This window comes from Acinonyx jubatus, chromosome C1 (genome assembly GCF_027475565.1).
Source record: "Acinonyx jubatus isolate Ajub_Pintada_27869175 chromosome C1, VMU_Ajub_asm_v1.0, whole genome shotgun sequence".
Lineage (NCBI taxonomy): Eukaryota > Metazoa > Chordata > Mammalia > Carnivora > Felidae > Acinonyx > Acinonyx jubatus.
In genome coordinates, this window is record NC_069381.1 from 197,744,354 (window position 1) to 197,770,157 (window position 25,804).

At 53.8% G+C, this 25,804-nt stretch overlaps 1 protein-coding gene across 1 annotated transcript; it reads right to left on the reverse strand.

Moving 5' to 3' along the window:
* Nucleotides 1–2,417: 2,417 nt before the first annotated feature.
* Nucleotides 2,418–23,941, reverse strand: IGFBP5 (insulin like growth factor binding protein 5). Its single transcript, XM_027051172.2, has 4 exons — nt 22,818–23,941; nt 9,024–9,253; nt 8,308–8,427; nt 2,418–7,181 (listed from the first exon to the last, which is right to left on the reverse strand). The coding sequence occupies exons 1-4, from the start codon at nt 23,149–23,151 to the stop codon at nt 7,050–7,052; spliced, it is 816 nt and encodes a 271-aa protein (XP_026906973.1). The 5' UTR covers nt 23,152–23,941; the 3' UTR covers nt 2,418–7,049.
* Nucleotides 23,942–25,804: the final 1,863 nt, after the last annotated feature.

Below are 25,804 nucleotides of genomic sequence, written 5' to 3' on the forward strand. Positions count from 1 at the left end.
AGCGTACAGGATGAATTCGATTTTGGGCACACTGTATTGGAGCTGCCCGGAGTGCCAAGAAGACTCTCTTGACTTTCCCATCACGCTCATCTTGACATCCAATTCATGAACAAGACCCATTGGGTTCTATCCACAAGACACTGTTCATATGTGCCCCTTTTGCTCCTTCTCCACCGTCACCTCCACGGCAGGAGAGGGGTGGTTAATGGCGAAGGGTGGGAGCCGCAGATGTGCAGGGCACAGGAAGGCGGCTGTCCTTTGGAAGCAAGAAGAAGGGTTCAGGAGGGAGGGGAATGGGGCGGTGGCTTTCTGGCTAACTCCACAGGGGTTTGGATGCGAAGGTAGGACATTCTCACAGGCTGGTCTTGCTTTTCTCTGATGGGGAGCAGGGGGTACGGAGAGGAGCACGAAAGGGTGTTGTAGACACGGGGGAGCGTGGGAGGGAGGCAAGGCTAGCAGGATTTGGAGCCTGGGGATTCTGTGGTGATGCCAGCCCACACCGCGGAGGGACCTTCTCCAGCAGGGCTCAGCAGGGCTGAACGGGAGTGCCACTGTTGGCTGGTGAGGCTTCTCCAGGGCTGAGGTGCTGCAGGGCAGGTGGGACCCAGAAAAGTAGAGGTAACAGTGGACCCGTGGGTCTAGTCTCCTCAGGGAAGGAGGCAAAGCCGGAGAGGCTCGACGGCTTGGAAAATAGAATGGGGAGACCAAAGACTCACTCTCCCCCGAGTAAGATGCCGGCCTTGCAGCCCCCACCTGTTTCCTCCCTGAGATACAGAGTACGAGTGGAGTGGGGAGCGGGGTGTTGGGATTCTCCGTGTGGAGCCCTTCGGGGTCCTGAGGCTCAGAGCGTGCCTTCTGAGCTTTGAGTGTTTAGAGGCGAGACTGTTGAAGTCGACAGCACAGCGAGCAGTGTCTCTGGAAGTGTGGCCATGGACCAGCGCGGCCGGCTGGCAGTGAGGGAGGCGCCAGCCCAGTCCTACTGGGTCACAAGGACCCCGTGAGTGTCTGATCACTGGGGTGCTGTGGGGGTTGTCCCGATGACCCCTGAATCGTGCAGGGCGGGGTGGGGCGGGGCCAGGACTGGAGCAGCCAGGAGCCAGAATCCTAGGTGACCTTGTGGGTGAGCAGGAAGTTCGCAGAGGAGGGTTGTCAGGGCAGGGGGGAGGCCCACGGGCAGCAGCGGAGCCTGGTGGAGGGAGGAGCAGTGGGGAGAAGACTCCGGGTTCACATACCCCCACCCCCAGCAGCATGGGGGGGTGACAGGAGGGTGAGCGGCTGCCAATGGAGACGCCAGGAGACAGTCCTGGGGCAGGGGTACCATGTGGCTGGACCAGCAGAGCCTTCCCAAGCACTACTCTCCCTGGGCTCCCTCATCAACCCCCCTGCAAAGGGAGGTGAATAGATACCCCATCGCTCTCTGTACCTCCTTGTGCATCTAGGCAGAGGCAAGGCCGAGGGGCCTGCTCTATCTTTGCCTTTGCTGCTGGGCGCTGTCTGAATGACCACATGTCTGAAGGGTCCCAGGGAAGAGAGTTTCAGCGACCTTCAGGATGCATGGCCAGCGACAGGCCAACCTCTTCACCAGGCAGGATGCTCCTAATCGCTCCATCGGCCACATGACTCGGATGGGGCGGAGGTACCGGGGTTTGGGCTGGGCAGAGTGGGGATGCCACCAACTCTGTCTATGTGCTGTGCCCGAGGACTGGGAAGCCATCGGGCACCGTCAGTGGGATGCACGAAGGGCAGTGAACTCCTGTGCACCCCACACGTGAAGGGGGGGCATGGATATTAGGAAGAAGGGACCCAGGAGGAAGGAAAGACAGATAGTGGGGCAATGTAGGAATTGTGCTCTTTCAACGGCTGTAAGGTTAAAATCTGAGTCATTAGCCATTTTATGGCTTTCTTCTTCACTGGGCGGAGACAGCTGGGGGCTGGGCAGGAGCAGGAGGTAGGATTCACGTTGGCCAGAGGTTCCCAGGAGTTAAGAGCTTATACGAGGCACCAGAATCAGCGACTGAGGAACATTCTAGAAATGCCTTCCTGAAAATCCTCTCCAAGGAAAAGGGACCCGTCATTTGCTAAAGGGTAGATTAAGGCCACTTTACGTAATAGCAGGGGCTGAGATTCAATGATGATAATAACGGTAAAAAACAGTAGCTGAGCGCACATTGCCTAATTGCTCTAAGCACGTTGTGTCCGTTAACTCACTGGAATGTTTTGAACGGATGGAGAAGGGGGCGCTCAGGTTTGGATGGGAGGCTGGGTCTGGGGGCTCCTCTGTGGAGGGAGCAGGCCCGTCAGCCTTTCCTCTGCCTGGCCCTTTCTCCTTGCCCTCTGGAATGTGGCCTGAGGGGACCCCTGTGTGCCTCTCACCCTTCACCTGCCTCCCTGGGCCCTCGGAGGACGCTGACGCAGGCTAACTGAATGCATAACTTTATTAAATAAATGCTTTGTCATGACAAAGACAAAGATCAAGGAGTAACATAAATTATAAGTTGAATAAATAGTATACAGCAATCTTCACTTTTTTAATAAAACGTGAGATCCTCTGGCTTTTTGTTTTTGTTTTTGTTTGTTTTATTTCCTCAGGTACAAAATGCTTAAACAGGAGGCGAGCCCCTCAGCCTGGTTTTATTTGCCGATTTATTTTTTCATCCTTTTCACCAGTAAAGATTATGAGCATTTATTTAAAAAAAAAAAGAGTTGAAAACAAAACAAGGGGAGAGAGAGAGTTATGGTATGTACGTATGTAAAACTACAAAGAGCTACAGTAATATGTGCTGTGGTTATTGCTGTCTTAAAAGAAGAAAAAAAAAACCGGTAGGCAACTCGGAATCTGAAGGAATCTTGTCTGACAACTGTCTATCCGTGTGGGCTACTATGCGGTGGTGGGTGGTGGTGGGAGATTGGGGACTCAGGCTGGTGGCCGGGGACCAGGGAGTGGGGGGGGGGACGGGCACGGGTGGCCGGTGCTCCCCACCTTCCCTTCCCCCATTGGAGAGGGGGCCAGAGTCTGTGAAAATGGCTAACCTATATACTCCATTAGAAAACCAAGAAAGTATGTTTAAAAAAAGAAACAAAAACCTAGGAGGAAAAAAAAAAGTGGAGAAAAGTGCAAAAATAAGTCTTGCACTTAGTGGTTTTAAAAATAAAGACAGTACAACACCCAGGTGGCCGGTTGGCAGGTCCCCGTCCCCTCGTGCCACCACTTCTCCAAACCCAGCCTCCTTTCTCTCAGAAGCCAAAAATGTCCTCTTTGAGCCCAAGGATTGCTTCTCCTTGGCCCACTCCCCTCTAGAGTTCCATGGGCACGGCAGCCCTCTCGGGGGGCCGAGCAGAGGGAGAGGGGCAGCCGTGGGCCACCTTGGGGGGGGGCTTGGCAGTTGAGTGGGGTAGCCGTGTGGCTGCCACCAGGCTGGGTGGTGGGAGAGCAGAGGTCAGGCCCCCCTCCCCCAGGGGAGGCTGACCCTGCGGTTACCATGGAGACCAATGAGGTGGTGACAGCAGGGCGGAGGGGTGGGGGGGGTGGGAAATGGGTGAGGAGACAGGAGGTAGACCCCACGGCCTCCTGGGCCTCCCGTCCTCCCCTGTGGGGAGTTGAATGTCTCCAGGCCTGCCTGTCCAGGCCTGGCTGTCTGAGAAACTTTCGAGTCTCTTCCGTCCCAGATGCCCTGCTTTGCTCAGGTGGGTGGGGAAGCTCTGGGGGAAGGAGGCTCAGTCCTGGCTAGGCCTCCCTCAGTCAGCGGGAACCAGTGGAAATGACGGATATCCTCTCGCTGCTAGAGTGAGGCATGAGTCAGAGGGGGATGGGAAGAGGCCCGCTGTTGGGTGGGTGGGTGGGTGGGGCGGGGGCAACACTGAGTCTTGAGGCCACAGAAAACCCGGAGCCTAAGGCCTCTAGGTGGATAAACAGCAGCCGTCAGGCAGCCTGGAGTCAAGAAGATTCCTGCTCAGGATCCCAGCTGGTGGCGTTGCCCACCTGCCTCTCCTCCTGCCCTGCCCCGGGCACGCTCCTCGATGGGGACATCTTCCTCGATGACTGCCTTTGCAGGCCAGGCCTCCCTCTCATCCTGGGAGGTCACTCTCATCCGTCACGAAGGTCCAGCATCCTCCGGGGAGTGGCCAGCTGACCAGAGTCACCCTCTGCAAAAGCACTGGCCTCACAGGTTCGGGTGAGGCGGCCTGAACGGCAGAAACCCGAAGACGCTGGTGGAGTGAAACCAGACCATCCTCCCCCACCTCGCGGCCGACAGCAAAGAGCCGAGATCAGGGGCAGACGCCCGTTCAGAGTCCAGTAAACAGCAGGGGGAAAAGAGGGGGCCCCTCTCAGGAACCAGGTCCAGGTCTTGGGAGGGGTGTGGGAAGGGGTATGCAATCCCTGGCTCAGTCTTTTCTTAGGGGCAACGGCACCCCAGTATCCACTTGGCAGATCCCAGTTAGAAGACTGCTCAAGATCCACAGAAAGAAAGGGCAGACAGAAGAGTGAGGTGGGAAAGGTTTACAATACTGGCCTAAGACACAGAAACGTGAGTCGGGGGTTTGGGGACAGTTGTGCAGAGAGATGGGGCGCACAGACGCAGCAGGTCAAGTGAGTCCTCACGGCCGCCATCCCCGTAGGGCCCTCTGTCCTATGACAATCGACCATCTTTCCTGTCCCAGCCAACTGTCCAGTTGGGGGGGCAGGAGACCCCCCCCTCCCCGAGTTCCATAGCTACAAGTTTCCCACCAGCTGAAATCTATCTGCTTCTCTGCTGTCCCTCTTCACTGCCCCAAGTTCGGTGTTGGGGTGGCCTCCATGGTGCCACGCCATCGGGAGAGAGTGGAGAGAGCTGTGTTCATGGCAAGAAGGGGTCTCCTTTGCCAGTTTCCTGCCCTTTCCTGGCAGGTCTTCTTGAGCCTCAGAGGACAGCCCCATGGCTGCCAATCCGTGGAGGAAGTCAACAGGAATGGGAATTTTCCTGGTTCAAAATCTGGCTGCCAAATGACAGCACCCTTGGAGCATCCATTTCCTGGTCGTCCTGGCCTCTCGTCCATCCTCCACACTGAGGACAAAGCCTGCGCCCGCCCGTGTGGGTGGAGAGCTCGAAAGACTCTGGCCTCAGTCCCTCCTTGCGGGTTGAAGGTAGCCACCTGAGCGCATGGTCTTGTCCCTTCAAAAGCACAGCCAGTCTCTGCCGATCCTTGCTCCTGTCCAGCAGCGAGGGTCTAGAACCTGCCTAAAGTTGCCATCCCCTCCGGCCTGGATTAAGCTCATTTCTCTCTGAGAAACTGTGCCCCCATCTTCCTCTTTCTTTCCTCTCGAATCCCAAAGGGTGTAGAGGGTGGGGAGCCAGGGAGGCTTCTCTTGGCTCTGTCCTCGTTTCTGTTGCTTTGCTCCAAAGCTAAAACAGGGCAGTCCCCCTGCCCACTACCCCCGTCCCTCCAGCCCCCGTCCCTCCATGTGCCCTCTACGTGGGCCTGCGCAATGCAATCACTTTTACTGTTTCCCTGTATTTAAACCGGTTCACTTCCATCGCCCCTGCTGCCACCTCTCACTTCAGTCTCTCTCCCGCTCTGCCAGCGTGAAGGCCCAGAGAGGCTTTCAAAATGCAGGCTCTGCCCGGATGAAATGAAAAGGCTGGGCAGGACCAGGGGGTCCAACTTGGAGCTGGTGTGCGCGACTGGTGCAGGGCCCAGAGCCGGTTACTTCTGGAGGGTCCAAAGGATGTGCTGGGGGGGGGGGGGGGGGGGGAGGGGGGAGGGGGGGAAGGTGCACGCAGGGGCAATGCACCATCGAGAGCCCTCATCTACCTGGCTCGGTGGTACCTATGGACACCCACACACGCGTACGGGGAATCGTGAAAAAATCCAACACCGTGGCCCGCCCAAGGTTGTGTTTGCCCCTCGAGGGAGGCTGGCCAAACCAGAGTTACGGGTTGTGTTAGAAGAATTTGGGTTTTCTTGGTTTTTCCCCAAATGAGGAAGTTCCTCAGTGCCCCCAGAGGAACTCCTTTGAAAAGTTAATGCAAACCTTTGAAAGAAAGGAAAGAAGAAAAAAAAGAAAGAGAATAGATTTATATGCCTTATAGATCACTACATGGAGCCTCGTAGATAAATACGAGGCCACATTGTTTTCAGCCTATCCTCCCCCACAGAGGCCGTGCTAATGGTGAATTGAGTGCAATGAGGGGCTGAAATCACCGTGCGTGTCGGCATGATCTAGTCACCCTGGAAGGGCAAGTCTGTCCACTCTGGGTGTGTGTACTGGGTTCTAAACGTCTGCACGGGGAGTGAAAGATGTACACACAAATCTTTATGTATCTGCTTAGGAAAAATCTATCTCTCTAATGACACTCGGTTATTCATTTGCTCTGTTTGGAGAAGAATGGAATGCATTTTAGTTTTTAGAAGTTTTGGGGAGGGAGAACCCTCTGCCGGGTGAGAGGGGAGGAGGGGCGGGTGGGAGCCATGCAGCTCGCTGGCTGGAGGTGGAGACAGATCCAGGAGAGGCACTGACCCCTTCTGTCTTTTCCTTTCTCCCCCTGCATCCAATCCAGTCGGGAAAACCCCCAAGGGTGTCATCGAATGCCACACCTTGGGCCATACCTTCTAGTGCCCAAACGTCTCCCAACTCAGGCCAGGGCTGGATATGACAGGTGGATCCAGCCATGGTCCCGTGATCTTTCCTTCCTGCCCACATTCTTCTTTCCTTTTTCGAAACTCGGTTTGTCTCCCCCTCTCTTCTACACGTGCACTTTCTTCCTTTCTCTCTCATGTTCCTCCTCCCTTCCCCTCCCTGTCCATTCAACTTGCTTCAAAAAGAAAACCATTTTCAAAGCGGGGGGGGGGGGGGGGTCTCTTAGCTTTTTGCATCTCCGCTGTTGCCGGTTTGAAAGTTGAGACCTTGCTAGAGATTCCGAGGTCCTCAGTTTCCTCAAATAGATAGATATATGTATTTTTTTTTCCCTTAAATGAGATGAAATGAGTGGCGTCCTGGGGTGGAGGGAGGTGCTGGCTTGAGTCGGGGCTGGGGGTGGGACGGGGCGAGGGAAGGATGGGGAGGGGACGCATCACTCAACGTTGCTGCTGTCGAAGGTGTGGCACTGAAAGTCCCCATCGACATACTCCATGCCTGGCAGCTTCATCCCGTACTTGTCCACGCACCAGCAGATGCCACGTTTGCGGCCGCGGGAAGGCTTGCACTGGGGTGGGGAGAGCGACAGGCCGTGAGGGTGGCTGTCCCCGGAGGCTCTGCTCCTGTCTGGTCCTTGTCTTCCCTGCCCCCAGACAGATTCTCAACCCCGACCTCAGCCGTGGGGATCCAGTAAGCCCCCTGCACGGGGATGGCCCCAGGGAAGATGCTAACTTAGACAGTCGGCCCTTGATTAGCTCTTACAAGCTCTTTTTTATGTCACCCATTCAGGGTCCTCCGCCGCGGTGTTCTCCAGGCGGCTACATGATGACGAAGGCAGTGGTGGTGATGGTACCGGGCATCACTTGCACAGCTTCATCATGTAGCAGACTGAACTGCTGAACACTTACTACATAGAAGGTAGTGTTCTAAGGGTTTTACAAAGAAGAGTCCATTATCCCTCATAACCGTGTAAGGACAATGGGTGCAGTCATCATTTTGCCAGAGAAGCTGGAGGCAGAGACATTAAATGACTAGGTAAGGGGGACACAGCTCATAAGCGGGAGAGCCAAGAATGGACCCAAGGCCACCTGGCTCTTGACCCCCGACCCTTGTGGACCATCAGTGTCAGTCACCTGGGAGGGAACGTGTTAGCAATGCAAAATTCCCAGAGTTCCATCCCGGAAAACTCTGGTCAGCAATTGGTGTTTTAATAAGCCACTTCCCAGGAAGTGTGAGAACCACCGGCCTGAGGTAATGGGTACCACTTGAATAGGCTCAGTAGTCCGTGTTGCCCAAAGGGCAGGCTGGCTGCGAATGGGATGTAAATTATCTCGGGGGGGGGGGTACCTGCTGAAAATAGGTTTTGAAGTCATCATCTGCTGGACATATGTATTTCTGTGTGTGGGGTTGTCAGAAAATAGTAGGTGCAACGTGCGATATGACATAGTGATATAAAGCTTCCTTTTTAAATGGATTCATGGAAACAAGGTGGATCATTAAAACTTAAGGAGATCATAGCACAGGAGGGAACGGGGAGCCCGACGACCGGGGTACCTGCACGGAGACCGGAGGCTCAGGAAACACTATTGTTAATGACGGAAATCTTAAGCATTCAGAGGTAAAAAAAAATTTCTGGCAAGTGCCATTTCAGGAGCCCTCTGAACCTGGGAGCAGGGGCGGGGCGGGTGGCGTACCTGCTTCCTCTTGTAGAATCCTTTGCGGTCACAATTGGGCAGGTAGACGGCGCGGGGCACCATGCGTGGGCTACCTTTGAGCTCCTGCAGGGAAGCTTCCATGTGTCTGCGGCAGGGGCCCTGCGTGAGGACAGCAGGGGTGAGGGACACGGTGGCACCCAAATGGAGAAACCACCTGTATACGCAGAGCGCGTGGCCGAGGGCATGGGGGCTGAAGGGTCTGTCGAGACTGTCGCTCCAATTACTTGCTACCTAAGATCTTTCCTCCTCTGGGAGGAGCCTGCGTGTGACTAGACAGGAAGACACATGCTCCCACTTACCTCCCACAACACCCACCCTCAGCTCTTCCGCTCTGCCCTGATTACATCCGGGGTGGTCGTCGGCAGATGCCCTAGGGGAACGTGCAGCCTCTGCCCACGTGACGTCACAGCTCCTGGTGTGTTTGCTGTGGCAGCCCAGCACCTTCCTTGAATGAGCACCGCCTCTACTCCCGGGGTCCCTCGGTCAAGCCCCGAGGCCTGATAAACGTAGGCTGTGAAAATCCTCCCGAATCCCAAGCTGATCTGAGCGGTTAGGCCCTCAGCTAGGCCCAGCCAAAGCACCTGCTGCCCACGGATGCTCATTTAGAAGCAGGGGAAGGTCAAAAGTCAGGGGAGTGGCAGCGGTGGCCAGGTGCGGATGCCGACAGAGATGAGGAGAGAATCCTCGAGACTCACCTGCTCGGATTCCTGTCTCATCTCAGGTGCAGAGATGACCCGGGGGTGGGCAGTGTTCTCAGCGCCCCCGACAAACTTGGACTGGGTCAGCTTCTTTCTGCGGTCCTTCTTCACGGCCTCGGCCTTCAGCTCAGAGATGCGGGTGTGCTTGGGCCGGAAGATCTTGGGCGAGTAGGTCTCCTCAGCCATCTCGGAGGTGGTTGGTTCCTCGTGCTCACGGGAGTCTCTCTCTGCAGGAGAAGGAGGCAGAGGATCAGCCTCAGGGGTGAGATGCAGGCTGTTGGGGGAAAATAGGTGACAGCCCAGCATGGACAGGAAAGGCCAAGTCTATCCTATGTGGGGTCTTTGTGCCTCCGGGACTGTTGGAGCTGGGATGGATTCTGACTTGGGCAACCGGGATAGGAGTAGGACGGTCCTCGGGATCTAGGCTAGCAGGGTGGTGGTGGGGACCATCACGAAGAGGAGGAGATCTGAGAGAGCCAGACGTGTGGGGCTTGGAGGGGAGCAGTGCTGGTGGTGGGGTGGGGGGACCTGGAACCTTTGAGCTGGCTCTGTGCTCTGGGCCCTGGGAGGCTGGAACATAAGTCAGCTCCAGGCCAAGAGAGGCTGACAGCTGGCTGGGGCTGGAGAAGTTATATATAGGAGAGACTTGGTGACAGTCTATACTTAGCTGACTTATGACCTTTAAAAGAAGCAGGACTTTGTTCATTTATTTGTTGATCTGTTAATTCTACCCCTAGCCTTTTCTCCCTCCACAGACTTCCAGTACATTCCTCTCTCCTAGGCACCCTTCTCTGGGTCCCCACGTCTCCTCTCAGCTCTTTGACCCCACCAGCCTCGGCAGACACAGAGCCGCTCTTCCCAGTCGGTCAGGGCGTGGCCAGGATGCCCAGAGCAAGACCAGGTACAAGGTGGGGCGGGTGGGGGCAGGGAGGCCCCGTCTACAACGCCTCTTTTCTTTTCAAATTTTAGAAAGAGAAGACAGGGCTCTGGAGTGACCCAGACTGACTCGAGGAGAGGGAAGATCCGGTCCCCTGCCCACTCCACCGTCACTGGGCTCCCCAGGAGCCATGAGGACAAGGCACCGGGATGGGAAATGGAGGGAGAGGACTCCAAGGAGGTGTGGATGAAGGGATGCACAGGGAAGGAGAACCTTGGTGGGAAGACACTGTTTTGTGTCCCCCGGGCAGAGGCCCTCTTCCCAGGGGGAGTTCCAGGTGTGGGGTAAGGAAGGCGTTTGGGGACCCGGCCTAACCCGGTCAGGATGGCAGGTGGCAGGAAGCACCTGGGCACCTGTTTGTCTCTTGGCTTGGGATTTGTCAAACTTAAGTGAATAGGTATCCGGTCTTTAAGGCCCTGGCAGGGAAGTTCCCCGCCCTGAAGAAGCCTCCACAGGTTTGCAGTGTTTTGGGTGGGGGTTAGCTGATTTGGGTATTTATCCATAGGCAGGGAAGTAGTCACCGGAGAGGAAGAGGACAGGAAGAGAGCAAATGGCGGAGCAACAGGCGGGCTTTCTCTGAGCAGAAAACTCAGTGCCAGGTCCCCATCCCCCACTTTTGGTCTTTCCCTCCCTCTTCCCACCTCGGCTTGACTCAGTGGAGTCAAGCAAACCTGCTGTGATGACTAACTGGCATGGTGATGTGACTGGCAGATGGAGGATGCCTAAGGAGTGGGGTTTGGAGCAAACCAACTTTTCTTGGTTGCAGGACAAGTTAGAATGGGGTGCAGCACAGGGAGGAGCAGAGCCGGCTTGGGGTGGAGGGGGGGGACTCTGTACAAATTGAAAGGCTAGGGCTCTGTTATCTAGTAACTTAGTCCCAAACCCGAGGCTCAGGTCTTGGGGAGAGATGCGTGGAAAGGAAAAGCCAACTGTGGCACAGAGGGTGGCTGAGCCCATCTTGCTGGGTGATCTGAGACACTTCACTCAACCTCTCTGGGCATCACCAAGCATTCGGACTTTTAACAAGCAGTTGACAGCTGAGGTAGGAGAGAGGACAAGAGATAGTTGCCACTGAAAGGTTGGGGGCGTTCTGGGGTGCATGGCCACACCCTTTCCCTAATTGAGATGATAACCACGTGAAGTGAGGGAGGGTGGGTGGTGGGTGGGCCAGATGCCGCCCAGCACCTGGCAGAAGGCTGAGTGTCTCCTTCAGAAACTGCTCCAGCCTGGGCTGCAGGACCAGCAACTTGTCCTCAGGGGCACCTGCAGGGCCGGGCTCCGGGAGTCACCTCTTTCATGGGAGAGACCCCAGGAAGCTGCTTACCTCCAGGGGCTGGCTGTACCAGCTCCTGGAACCCTTCCAACGGACCCCCGGGTCCACGTCCCTGTGTCCAAGCACGAACAAGTACACCCACATTGTCTCAGGGTGCTCTTTCTACTTCCTGAAGACATCTGGGACGGGATCGCCACCCATCCTCCTCTGGCCACCTGTTTTGCAGGGGCCCCTCCGTCCCTTTGGTCAGAGGTTGTCATCCTCCAGATTTCGTGTCACCTCTCACGGAGCTCCTCTCTCTGCCTTGTGGGCCTGGCAGCATGTTGGCTCACAGCACTCCATAGATCGACAGCTTTTCTCAAGACTCTTCGCCTCCTAGGACTTCTTCTAGGAAGTGCTATGGGCCACTCTTACCCTGGACTCACTCTTCCTGGCAGGAGGACAGGGCGGCTGACAGTGGTTCCATAAACTCGGGAGCGAACTCTCCTTGACCTTAGTCCTTTCTCTGAAGGTGTTCAAACACGGCCTCGGGGCTAGGCACATGTTGATGTAGGAAAATGATGCAGATCCCTGTAAGTTCTCTGAGGAACTCAAAACACTCCTGCAAGCCCTCTCTCCTTCTCCGGGCTCACCAAGGCGGGGTTCCCGAGGGCACACCCTCCCCAGCGCACAGGCTCTTTGGCTGCTTCTGAACTTTAAGTTTTGATGTGCCTCCTGGTTTTTGGTGCCACTTAACCCCACGGGACCTCTTAGGCAGCAGGACAGTCGAGTATCAAAGATACTAATCAGGGTCTTGTGGTCACCTGCAGTCTCCAGAGACAGTGGAAACGTGGCACCAAGCCAGCGCAGAGCCACGAAGATTAAAAAGCTGGAAAGTAAGACCGGAGCTGGAATGGCAGAGCCGGCTAGCCCTACTCAGCTGCTTCCCGGCCAAGTCATAAATAGGCGTTCAATTTGGGAAGGGTTTAAGTTTTGGGTGAGACAGGCAGGCACAGGTAGCTGGCTGCTCCTGCACTTTTTCATCCAGAGGATATGGACCAAAGCTGCAGAGGGGATTTAGGGGAAGACTTCCTGGTGAGTTGCCCGGGGCGGGGGGGGGGGGGGGGGGGGGGCCTGAAAGGCAAGGGAACTTCAAGGGGCAGGGGGTTCTGGAAGCTGGTCCAAAAACAGGTCAATACCTCTGCATGGCCAGTAGATGGCGGAGGAGACTGACGGCCACACAACATGTTTCCAGTGCTTCCAAGGACTGCAAGCAATTTTAAAATCTGGGATTTGGGTGCTTTCCTCCTCTACTTCTGTGACAGCTACCCAAGTCCTCTCCTTCTCTCTGTGTGTCTGCAGCATGCATTTGAGGAGTCATGGGGATGGCCAGTGAGGAACTGGAAAAAAACCCACCTGTGGACACAGTGGGAGAGTGGGAGGCTTGTTGGGGAGGGGGGGGGACGGACAAGGCCGACCTGTGCATAAGCCCATGTTGCTTCTCTAATCTGCAGCTGACAAGTGATCTGGGGTGGAAGAGAGACATGCCCAGGGCCTCCCTTCCCATCTCTGGATGTCATTTTGAAAGGATTCTGCAGCAGATGGAAAAGCGGCATGTTCGGTTATTGTTCGCTCCTCCACGGGATGGTGGAGGCAGGGCCCTTTGATTCTGCAATCTCACCCAACGACTGAGGGAGTGAGGGCTATCCCGTCATCCTGATGGTTGCCTTTCAGGTGGGTTCTGAGTCTGGTCTGCCTTCCAAGCTCAGTCATTCCAACCAGCTCCCTGATGGCCCCAGCCCCTGCCAAGTCAGGGTGGCCAACTCCGTTCCTTTTCCATTCATAAGGCGCTCCCAGTTCAGAGCACTGCCCCAGCATCCAGGGACACAACACGGCCGTTCCTGCACCGACAGGAACACCTCCTGGAGGGCTGTGCCATTTCCACGGCCCAGCAGTCATAGAGGGTATCTGGCTGTAGGCCCAGCTGCTATGCACCCGGAGGCACCCTAGGGTGGGCAGATCTACTCACAGCGGAGTATACGATGCATGCTTCCTACCCAAATGCCACCGTGCTGTCCACATCCAACCTCTGGCTGCCTCTGCTCTCTCGCAGGGGCCGGACGGTGCACCAGCAGGTGCATTCTGATTCCATCCTTCTCCCCAGCCCGGTGACGGAGGTGTCGGGGACCTGCTGCTCCCTGCAATCTAACCCTCCATCCTGGGGCTCCTAGTCATGCCCTGGCATCATTAACTCCCTGCTCCTGGGCCGGCGGTAGTTTCCCAATCTATCTTAACCTCATAATCGAACTTAAGAGAAAATGGGGTGGCCCAGATATTGCGACTTTGCTTGCGGAAATTGAAGAAACCGAGGCATATTCGGAATTCACAGCTCCGGAAGAATGTAGGGCTTTGCCAGGCCACCTGGACCTGGGGAAGGGAAAGTCTCTTTTTCTAGCCAGGAGACAAGATGGGTTTGCCCAGAATCTCTACAAGGAATGAAAAGGGGAGCTGGGTTTCCTCTGGCCCTCACTCTAACTCCTTCTGTGGAATTTAAGCAGTACATTTCTTAAGCACACAGCTTTGTCATTTATCTTTTTCTCTCGATTATATGGTAACTGGTATATAATCTTTAAATAGAGGCAGGCACAGATTTCCCCAAGAGTTAAAGAGAAGTGGGTCTAGAAGCGCTTCTGTAACATAAACTCAGGCATGTTAGGGTTCCTTGGATGCCTTGAGAGGTCACATCACTCAGGCCCCTGCCTTTAAGCATTGAAGCTGCTGCAGAGGGAGCCAGAAAGCCGAGGAATTAGTCTTAGAGGAACGGGAACAAGGAGGGATCCCCGGATTTACTGGGCTTCTTTGATCTAAGGTTGTGCTCTCCAATACAGTACTCACTAGCCACATGTGGCTACTTAAATGCACAAATATTAAATCAGATCACGAATTCAGCTCCTCAGTTACTCTATCCACGTTTCAAGGACTCAGAAGCCACAGCGGTGAATGGCTACTGTGTTGGACAGTGCACGTATAGGGCATTTTCATCATCGCAGACAGTTCTACTGGACAGCTGGTCTGAGGGCACTGATCTGTGCCTGGGTGTGGCTAGATGCTTTGAGCCCCCTCCCAACCTTGCCCTGTTTCGCAGCCAGCCCACATCCTCCTGCTTTTTGCGAGGACAGGAGGCTTACGGGGAAATGATGGATTGGCGGCTCCCTGTTTAAAAAACCGTGAGACACGTTTCAGTCTCCTGAAGTCTGACCGTTTCCCAGCTGTGGACGCCATATGAATCAATCACACTGTGTGCGCATGCCCTTGCATAAACAGAAAGGGGACATGGCGGTAGGGAGAGGCTGCTGAACCTTCCTGGGGAATTGCAGTGTCCCTCCTCCTACCCATTCCATCCCTGGCCCGTGTCTGCCTTGCCCTAGTCTCTCCTGGAAGACACTGTTTTCTTTTCCTCTGTGGTCAGCAACAGACGTGCATGTTCTGGGCTCTTTTGAACCTGAATTATGGTCTGAGAACGACAAAAGCACTGTCTTTTCAAGAGGAAAACAAACCCAAACAACCGTCATCCTAAGGGACAGTTGCAGAAGACACTGGAGGGGAACTTTGACCTGGGGTGAGTGACAGAGGCGGGGAGCAGGTTCAGAGAGTCTGTGAATAGACAGGGAGGCCATGAGGCTTACCCCGCTGAGCTCCTTGACAGCCCCTGCCCCATTTCAGGCCAGGAAAACTAAAGTACTCAGGTGCTCTAAGCCAATGGCCAAGTTGGTCAACAGGGATATGTGACATCTAAGCAGAGAAATAAAGACAGCATCTAGCATAGCGGGTAAGCAGTCGGAACAAGAGTCAGACTGCCAGAAAGTCTGATCACCAAGCCCAGGTAAGAGAAACCAGTCCCTACCTCGAGAACTCCCTCCAGAAGTTTCCCCTTGTCTAATTGCATTCCTAATTCCTAATTGCACCTAGGTTGCCTAGATGGCACAGATGTGGCTGGTGTCAAGTTGGTAACACTCCCCAGAATGAAAGGCCAAGGTCTCCCTCACACATCTTCCACCATCCTGGGATCAGAGGTAAAGAAAAAACGCCCCTCATTTTACTTCCCCTAGGGCCCAAGTAGGATTCAGGGCTGCAGCTCCGGTACACATTTCTTGATCCCTGGAAAGCAGCTGGTGGTAACTTTACATATAAGACACACACACTTATGCACACTGAGCCTTGGGGTGCCTGGGTGGCTCAGTCGGTTGAGCGTCCGACTTCAGCTCAGGTCACGATCCCATGGTTCATGAGTTTGAGCCCCGCGTCGGGCTCTGTGCTGACAGCTCGGGGCCTGGAGCCTGCTTCGGATTCTGTGTCTCCCCCTCTCTCTGCTCCTCCCCTGCTCACACTCTGTCTCTCAAAAATAAATAAAGATTTAAAAAAAATTAAAAAAAAAAGAAGAAATACACACTTACGCACAACGTCAAGATCTCTTGCCAGGTTTCTCTGGAGCTGGCGAAGGTGGAGCATGCTCAGTAGAAATGTCTGTTCCCTACAGACATCCCAAACCAGAAGGGAGAGGAGGGGCCAGGTGGAAAGCAGCCTCTGAATGGAAAAGGGGGGAGGCGGGGAGGAGACACTTGGCCATTTCTCTGACCTGGCTACACTTCCACTCATGACTCATCACAGTCCATTCAGAACCTTACAATTAAGCAGCCACATTCCCTCAAAATGGTCCTGGATGGCCAGAAGGGGGTGGCAGGGAGCAAACAGACAGCGAGAATTCTCTCTGGTCCCCCTAAGAATAGAGTGGCTAGGGGTCAGAGAAGAGTCCTGTTGTGTCTGGCAATCCAGACACGAGACTCTTCCTTTTGGACTCCTTGGATGCCGGAGGAGAGTAGGGACGTTATTTCCTTCCTCAGGTTGGGGAGGGGCTTGTGGTGGCTTCTATGCTGTCCAGTTACAGGGCCGCTAGCCACATGTGGCTACTGAAGGTTGAAATGTGGCTAGTGGGGCTGAATTCAAGAATGTATTTCATTTAAATTAAATTAAATTTTTTTTTTAATTTTTGTTTTTGAGAGCAAGAGACATAGCGTGAGCAGGGGAGGGGCAGAGAGAGAGGGAGACACAGAATCCGAAGCAGTCTCCAGGCTCCGAGCTGTCAGCACCGAGTCCAATATGGGGCTCGAACTCACAAGCCGTGAGATCATGACCTGAGCTGAAGTCGGACGCCTAACCGACTGAGTCACCCAGGCGCCCTTACCCCTACATTAATTTAAATTTAAAAACGAATACTCGTTATTGGACAGTTTTTGAGCATGTTTGGAACAACTCAGGTAGGTGAATCCAGTTTTTCAACTGTAACTTTTACGAAACTTAAAACTACAGATCAAGTATTTCTAGTGAAAATGTAGTGTCCCAATTGAGATGGGCTGTAGATGTCAACTGCACCTCAGATTTCAAAGATTTAATGTGAAAGAAAGAACATAAAATCCCTCATTATAACTGTTTGGGCGTATGTTGAAATGATAATATTTTGGATATATTGAATTAAAATACATGGTTAAAATTAATTTCGCCCATTTCTTTTGCCTTTTTAAAAAATGTGGCTAGTAGAAAATTTGAACTGACGTAGGTGGCTTGTATTATATTTCAATTGGCCAGTGTTGTCCTAAAGGGTCTGGAAGGACAGTCATCTTCTTCGGTGGGTGACAAAGAGACTGTGGAGCATATATGCTCAGTTCAGCTGGGATGGAACAATCTGAATGGTTTGGGATAACTGGAGCATCGTTGCAAGACATTGTTGCAAACCAGCAAAGGTCAAAGGAGCCCAGGTTTTGAGTGCAAATTCAGCTTCAGGATTTAGCAAGGGAAGGCCCACATCTGATGGTTGAGGTTGAGGGATGGAAAATGAGGTAACCTATTTGTAGGCGCACCTGGCAGGTGTAACCTACCGGGAAGAGGGCTTTAACTTATCTGTCTGGTCCTCAAGAATCAATCCCCCAAGAGACAAGGGACAGGGTGCCACAGCTCCAGGATGTTTTAGCATGGCCTTTGGCAATTCCTCAGATCAATCTGAGGCCCCCAGCTGTAATCAGGAGGCCTCTCTCTCTCTCTCTCTTCTCATTGGGAAAGATCGTCTGACATACTTGTATACGCTCAAAATCTGGTGACTTGTTCTCCTCCTTATCAACTCTTGTGGCTTGTGGTTTTCTCTCCCTCCTCCCATCCTGCCCCGCAGAGCTTGCCAGCTCTGGTCTCCCCATCCTGCTTGCCTGCCTCCACAAAAGGCCTGTGCTGGCGGAGGCTGGTGGCCACAGGAAGCCGGCTGCTTCTGGGCACATTCTCCTTGGCCCCTGTGGGCCAAGGCACAGCCAAGGGGAAGCGAGGGCCTGCCTGCCTGGCTTCCCGCAGCCGGAGAGCACCCTGCAGTTCAGGAAATGAGGTTTGGTACATGGATCCGAAGTTTGGGCTCAGCACTGCCCCTTTCCACTCTCCTTGCCCCTGCCTGTCCCTCACCAAACCACTGGCCTAAGCCAGCCTTGTTCCCAAGACCAGGTAGAGAAAGGAATGCGACCGAGTGGGATTGCAAATAAAAGGGGTGTTGCATTCTCTGCTTTGGGGCCACTTCACTTCCCATAAAACAGAGCACCCCCAAGTTCTGAGCCCTCCATTCACCTTCACACCCCCCACCATTGGGCTGTACTTGCCACAGCCTCGCTGCAGGTTGGGCCAGGCCCCAGGGACTAGTGAAGAGCCCGGAATGGCAGAATGGAGTATAGAATCAACAGGACTGTAAGACTGAGTTCTATCCACCCGACTCTGCTGCCAACTCCGCGCCTAATTTTGGGCAAGTGACTCAACACCTTCAGCCTCAGCGTCTCATCTGTAAAACCATTGCTTTGATTGCTGTGATCTGTGGGGTCCTTCCAGCATCAGCACTTTTTGGCCAATACCCAGACAATTCCTGGGGGCACACTAGGACCTAGCTAAGCCAAGTGGCCAGACAGGAAGAGCCACTTTGTCTCTCTGGATTTATATTAAACAAAAAAGAAAAGAAAAAAAAAAAAAAAAAAGGACATCATAACAGAAATCATGGAAAGAAATGGAACAGGAAACAAAAGTGGAGGAACGTCTGTATGTGGGGCAGTGGGGAGGAGAAGCTTAGAACTGGCCTCCTTGTAGATTTGCTTATTTGTTTTTGCAAATAGGTAACAAATCTTATTGTTTTGGAAAACATATTCAGATGGCAATTTAAGGATGGTCTCTGGGGACTGCAACTTTTAGACCAACTGCAAAACGCAAAACAAAAACCCTAACAAAACCCCTCTGAACTGCCTCCTCGTCTCTCACCGAGTCCATTCTCCCGCCCTCTTCACTTGTACCCCGTGTTGGTCCCTCACTGGTACCTGCTCTGTTTATGGCATTCTTCCAGTTTCTGGATGCAGTGGGCTCGGAGTGTGCAGATCCCTTTTCTCAAGTTCTACGTTCTTACACATTAAATAGCCCAAGGTTGCAAAGGCATTGCTCAGGTACAAAGCAAAAACTTTAGACAAAAATCACCTTCTTTACCCCGCTAGCCACCTCCCCCTATCTCCCTTCCCCCCATCCCCCATTAAGGGGACCCGGACTTCTGTTGGGAATCCTGCTCTCGTGCCCTTTGCTGGAACCCTCGAGGTGACCTCTGCCTCCTAGGTCCGCCTGGTCCTCCCTCTGCAGCTTTAAGCCCACTTGCTGCTCAAAACCAACCACCCAAGCCCCAGGCTAACTGGCAGCTGCGTGGACTTAAAACTGGAGCCCTCAGGGGCGCCTGGGTGGCTCAGTAGGTTAAGCGGCTGACTTCGGCTCAGCTCATGATCTCGTGGTCTGTGGGTTCGAGCCCCACGTCGGGCTCTGTGCTGACAACTCGGAGCCTGGAGCCTGTTTCAGATTCTGTGTCCCCCTCTCTCTGACCCTCCCCCATTCATGCTCTGTCTCTCTCTGTCTCAAAAATAAATGTTAAAAAAAAAAAATTAAAAAAAACTGGAGCCCTCGGGGAAGCCCTCAGGGATTGCTGGGAACTAGGGGCTGGGGGTGGGGGCGGAGTGGGAAGGAGGGGTAAGAAGAGAGGAAAAAAAAATATGGAAAGAAAATGAGCTCTCACTGTGGCCAACTGTCCATACTCTTCCAGCGTGAGCTGACACAGCAGAAAGAAGGGGCGGGAGGTAAGAAAAGTCCAGTTAAAAGCACCATCTCCTGTCTTCCTGACTCCCATTTTGGTTGGCTCAGGGCACAGCCAGCCTCTCAAAGACTTGTTTCAAAGGGAGGGGATGCGGGTGGGAAAGGAATCTGGCTCCTTCAGTTTTCCATGATCTTGTTCAACCCAGACACAAATTTGGCCAATAAACCTAACTCTGGAACTTGATTTCAACATGGCATTCGGACCAGGTTTGGAGTGGAAGCCAGGGTGATGGAGGCCAAACCCCTCAAAGCAGCAAAGGTCGAATTTATTTTTATTTAGGTAATTTTATTTTTTCTTTCCCAGAGCATACTTTCTGTCCTCTCTTATTTCTCAATGACAGAACTGAAACTCAAAACCCATTTCTCCCTGTATCCCAAGCTTAATGTCCCACAGGCTCAAGAAAGATCTCCCAGACCCGGGCAAATATGTGGGCTGCCCTCCCTCCCAGAAAGCCACAGGGCTCCTTCTCCAAACAATGCCCAAGCAAAAGCCCGGTGCTTCCTTGACTCGACCCAGCTCACCGATATTTATTGAGCCTGGCTCAATAAATAGCTCTGTCTCCCGCCTCCCTCCAGCCTTCGCACACACTGCCCTCTGTTTCTGTATCTATCTTTGCCCCAGAACTGGCCAAAATAAAATGTAGGGCCCGGCGCGCTCCCAGCACCCAGTTCGCGGGCGGACTCGGCTCTCCGGTTGCTCAGCAACGCGCCCAGCAAAACACCAGTCTCCGCCCGCCCGCCCTCGGCTCTTCCTCCCAGCAGCTTTGGCTGCCTGCCACCTCGCTCTCCTCAGCTCTCCATTTCGGATTCTAGAGATGCACTTTTTCTTTCGGTGAAAAAAAAAAAAAAAAAATATATATATATATATATATGTATCTGTATCTGTACCTTTCTTTACATGCGCATGTATCTTTTGATTTATGGGTGTGTGTGTGTGTGTGCATAATCTATATCTGTACGGCAACCGCAGGAGGGAGAGGCAAATCCAAGTTCTCATTGCTGATTTTGGGAGGGGGACATGGCGGTGGGGTGTTGGGGAACAAGATTTCTGGCCAAAGGAGCCGACACTCTCCTCCCGCTCTCTGTTCTTTTCCCTCTTTTTATGAACCGTCTCTGCCCTGTCTCCAACTTTTTGGGGACCCACTCAGCGGTTTTCGAGTTGAAAGGCGCTAGCCAGGAGCGCCCACTAGCGTACTATCGTCCGGAAGGAAGGAAGGAAGGGGGTCAGCTCCTGTAGCCATTCCGAAACTGAGGTGGGTCAGGCACCTGCCGAAGGCGGGGTGAAGTCGCAAAGTCTAGGGTGGGGCGTGGAGGGTGCTACGTGTTCGCCGAGAGGCACCTTTTGGGTGGGGGTTGAGGAATGGGCTGCAGAGAATTCTAAAGGGCATCTTGCTTGGGACAAAAGCCAGTGTGTGTGTGTGTGTGTGCGCGCGCGCGCGTATTACGTTGAACTGGAAAGTTGGCTGATGAGCCAATTTGCTCTTCCAGCAATTGCGCGCGCGTGTGCGCGCGCCCTGCGCGCACAACTTTCACACCAACCGCATCACACCAACCACACGGTTGGGCAAATAAAAGCGGGCCCAGAATGCGGCTGAGTGATACCTTGCATACTTTCGATGTGACCGGATTTTTACCCAGAGCGCTGGCTTCCAAGCCAGGAAATCGATTCATACCTTTTCTTCCCCCGTGCTAAGATTTTCCAAATCCACATCCCCCAAGATGAAGGCGGCCAGGACCGCCTTGGAAAGTGGCTCCTAATAAAAATAACTTCGCAAACGGGCCTCTAGGGCCTCCGGGGCCTGCGTGTTGCCCTCTGTTCCTTTTTGCAGGCTGCAATCCGGAGAACGACAGCCTCTCGCAAAGTGGAGGGGCAGCCGCGGGCGACGGGCGAAACCTGCAAACTTTGCAGGGATCCAGGAAGAACCCAGGAAAGTTCTCCTGCCGCTTCTCAGGAGCGGACTCCTTTCCTGTATGATAATGTCTGTAGTTTGCAGTAGGGAAAACTCACGTTGGGTGCCTACACAGAAAAAAAATTATTTAGCCAAGTCTTAACCCCTTTTGGAGAGAATAACCAGGTTGATGTTTCAGAACCCAGATTTTTGTGTCCAATTCACTGGAGTTTAAAAAAAAAAAGTAAAATCAGGTCTAAGTCCAAACGGAAACCCCGTCTGGTGGTGGGGGCTGCGGGTAAGGAGGCAGAACTGTTCTGACTGAACTGATTGAACAAGTAGCTCTGTCAACCTTTTAAACCCTAGACGCCAGACACAGAGAATTTGGGGGCGGGGCAACCAGGGGGCGGGGCTACTGGAGGCGGAGGGGAGGCTCCCTGAGCGCGGCTTTTCCGTCTCCGCCCACTTGATTTTGCATTCTGCGTTTCCAGGGCCCCTCTTGCATTTACACCACACCCACTTGCGATCCGATTTGAAAGATTGAGGTGGTGGTGGTGGTGGGGAGATTAGCACTGGCGGGCAAGTTGTGATGTCTGAGTTTTCCATCCCTTCTTGTCCCTCTACCCACCTTTCTTCCTAGGTGAAATCGGAATTTGGGCGGGGAAAAAGGAATTAGATTCGGGGACGAATACTCAGCACAGGAACCTAAACCTTACCCGTTCCTCCCCGCCCCCCGCCGCCCCCCCCCCCCCACCGCCGCGGAGCGAGCTATTGTAATTTTTCCTTTCCCAGGAGGAAAGAAGGTATTTTGCATTGTACTATGTTTCACCATCTACCACAAACAGTCAAACCAAGTCAAGAGCAATGGTGTGCACGTGGGAGGGGCATCAAAGCCCCCACCCTAAAGGCGTTAGCTTCCAAGCGTGCGAGCGTTGTGTGTGCGCGCGAGTGTGTGCAGGCGTAGAGGATAGAAATGTCAGGACGGACTGGGGAGGGGGGGGAGGGCAGGGACTGGGAGGCACAAAGGTGGAATTACCACAGCAGACCCGTAACGCCTCTCTCTCCAGGTCCCCAGTCAAAGCAATATTTTAACAAAAGAGATTTTCTTTATCAAGTCCAGAAAAAAACCGTATTGGGTGGGGGTGGGGGATGGAGGAGGGAATCGATAATGTAACATGCACCCTCTAAGATTGGAGACTGAGTACCCGGCGGTTTGGACCGGGAGACTGAACAGCAGCTCAGAGTCAGTATTCGGCAAGAAGGGGGAGGGTGAGAAGGGTGGGAGTAGGGGCGAGGAGAAGGAGCGAAAACCGCGAGAGAAGCTCGGCTAGAAAGCAGCCCGGGGTAGCTGGATCGGCCAGGCTCCAATTCCGAGGTGCCCGGACCCTCCCCACCCTCCTCCCCGGCTACACCCCGGCTCTAAGCCACTTGCTGGGCCAAGCGCGCGGGGCCAGCTTGTCCCGTGTCCCCCGGCCGTGCGCCGTGTAACTGACTGGCACACCGAGCGCGCTCACCGATCTTGGCTTGCTCGCGGTAGCTCTTTTCGTTGAGGCAAACCCCGCGGCCGTGCAGCAGGGCGTGCAGCGGCTTCTCCTCGTCCTGCCGGGGGAGACAGCGCAGCCCCTGGGCGCAGCGCTCAGTGTAGACGCCGCACGACTGCCCCTCGGCCAGGGCGCAAGTAGTGCAGCAACCGCAGCCCGGCTCTTTGACCAGCTCGCAGCCCAGGGGGCTGGGGGGGCACATGGAGAGGGCTTTCTCGTCGCAGGGCTCGCAGTGCACGAAGGAGCCCAGGCCCTGGGCCAGCCCCGCACAGGAGGCCAGCAGCAGGAGGACCGCGGTGAGCACCATCTTCTCCGTGTCTTCCCCTTTACCTTGGGGCGGGGCACGAGAGCGAGAGTGTAGGGAGGAAGGGGCCAGGGGGGCGCCCGGAGAAATTAAAAAAAAATTTTTTTTTTTCTGGCAGGTAGAGCAGGTGCCCTCCCCCAGACAATTGCAAAATGTAGGGAGAGATGGAGGGCTGAGGCGCCCACGATCAAGTCCCAAATGCAAGGATTAAAGGACTTGCAACAGGTTGGGGGGAGAGCTGCGCCAGGTGCACGCGGAGGGAGTGGAGGCCGGAGAAACAACACCCCCCGCGCTCGACGGGACCCGGTCGGAATGACAGGGAGGAAAAAGCCAAAAATTGTTCACCCCGAAACAACCACCGGAATAATGCGCTCGGAGGCTGTGGAGGAGAAGGGGGTGGGGGTGGGGGAGAAAAATGGGTCTGCCTTCAAAAATTTTGTTTAAAATCTGAAGTATACCCTGCTCCTCTCTACCCTTCAGCTGCCTGCGGCGCGCGGCTGCCGCGGAGCAGGTAAGAGGCGGCGGCTGTGGCCGCGAGGGTGGGGGGAAAATGTTGAAATCAAGAAATTAAAAGAAAAAAAAGCCCCCAATCCAAAACCCTAACACCTCTTTGCTCCCACGCTGCCACCACCTCTTCGAAATTCGCAGGTTCCGCGTGAAGCTCGGAGAAGGGTGCAAACGGAGGAGGGGGGAATTAAAAGGAGCAAAAAAGGAGAAAAAACCCTACACCGATTTGCAGCCCTTTCCTAGCTCTTTCCCCCGGCAGAAGTTTCCAAAGAGACTACGGGCTCCGGTGGAGCAGGCGCTTTTAAATAGACGGCCCCTGGCTGCCAGCCAGTTTGTAGCTGCTATTTGAGCTCCCCAACACCCAACCCAGGCGAGGGTGCCAAGGAGCTTTGCAGTACAAACTCACACGGGGTGGGGGTGGGGAGAGGCCTTCTAGACACACGGGGGCTCCCCTGAGCTCCCGGAACAGTGCCCTCCTCCCCCCGGAATGTAAGAAAGGGGCATGGGGGACAGGGCTGGGCTGCCTACAGGGGGAGGAGGTGGGGGGGGCTAGTGGAAGAGAGAATTCAAGGAGGTGGTGGACACAATGAAGAGTAACCCGGTCTCCCCCTCCCTCCCACCCCTCAACTAGCCAAGGCTCGGGCTGCCTGGAGAAGCATTTTCTTATTAGCCAAGTGGATATATACGGTGCCCAAGAAATTCTTCCCAAGCTTTGGGAAATGGCTGTCTGCTAGTGTTTAAGTTACTGTGTGTGTGTGTGTGTGTGTGTGTGTGTGTGTGCGTGTGTGTGTGTTTGAGTGTGTGTTTGATGGGGGAGTGTTAGTGTAGGATGGCCAGCTGAGAGGGTAGTGAGCTGAATGAAAAAGAAAGAAAAAGAAAAGAAAAACTGGATTTCCCCCCTTAAAAGTCTGGGCAAGGGGATTTAATTAAGAGCATTTCTCTTCCTGGTGGACTGACTGTCTTTGGTCATATGATCAAGAGGTGGCCACTTTCCTTCAGCTCCATTGTTGGCCCAGGGAAGCTGTGTGTGTGTGTGTGTGTGTATGTGTGTGTGTGTGTGTATGCATGCACGTGCACACATGCTTGTGGGTATCTGTGCTGTGTGTACGTGCAGGAAGGGACATTCATACAACGGCATTGTGGGGAGCAGTGAGTTACAGAGACTGGCACTTTCCAGAAGATGCTAAGTCTGAAAATCTTGCTGGTGATCTAATGTGTCCTGGTGTGGAGTTTTCCGATGGAAGAAGGCAGATTGGAGTGATACTTTCCCTCCACGTTCTTTCACAGGGGGCATTTTTATGGGATAGGGCCACATCTCTGGAGGGGATGGGTGACAGACAGACCAGAGGAACACCTTGTTATAAGGTTAACTGCCATGCACAGGCACATCTCAGGACTGTGAGCTGACAGCCGTAGGACCTGCTCTGAAGAGATCCTGACCAGGAATATTACTATTCTATCTGCAACCTCAAGCAATCTATTCAGACACTACTGGATCCCTTCCTTCCTTAGTAAAATGAAAGAAAGCTAAGTTCTTCCAAGAAGGAAGGTGGCGATTTCAACTTTGCTTCTGAAATTGACACGGCTGGGCTGCAGACTTCGCAACCAGATCAGAGAGAAACGCACAGCCGGTCATTGCTGCCCCATCTGAGAGGACGGTCCTGGGTTGGACTCATCCCTTTTACATTTCCTTCAGCCCTTTCCAAGTGCTCTCACTTTCCTTTGGAAAAGGGGCTGCATTTCATGAAGTTTGCCACTAGACTGCACCCTTATCTGTGATAAGAATTCTTTGCGTAGGACTGCTCTTAAGAAAAGATTTCTTTTGCTGGTGTGGTTCAGGAGCATCTCATGGTATGCTATTAACTTTCCCAGATCCTGATCTTTCTTCTTGATTATCTATTAGCTGAAAGCCACATTTTAAAACAAGGCTAAAGTTTAAAGTTGTGCTTTTGTTTGAATTGCCAGAGGGGGTGTAGGTATTAGCTGGGAGGAGGGGGAGGAGTTGTGTGTGTAAAGGTTAAAAAAAAAAAAAATCCCAAACAAGCAAACCAAAAAACCTTCCAACTACAAGACCTGTTTGCATTGCATTTCCCCGTCCATCTGGGGACTTGGGAAGGTAGGGGGAAAATTAATATCCAAAAATTTGGTT

Coding starts and splice junctions, on each gene's coding strand:
- IGFBP5 (XM_027051172.2), bottom strand. CDS start 23,151: ATGGTGCTCACCGCGGTCCTCCTGCTGCTGGCCTCCTGTGCGGGGCTG. Junction 9,254..22,817: donor CCGCGAGCAAGCCAAGATCG/GTGAGCGCGCTC, acceptor CTTCTCCTGCAG/AGAGAGACTCCCGTGAGCAC. Junction 8,428..9,023: donor TGAGACAGGAATCCGAGCAG/GTGAGTCTCGAG, acceptor GTCCTCACGCAG/GGCCCCTGCCGCAGACACAT.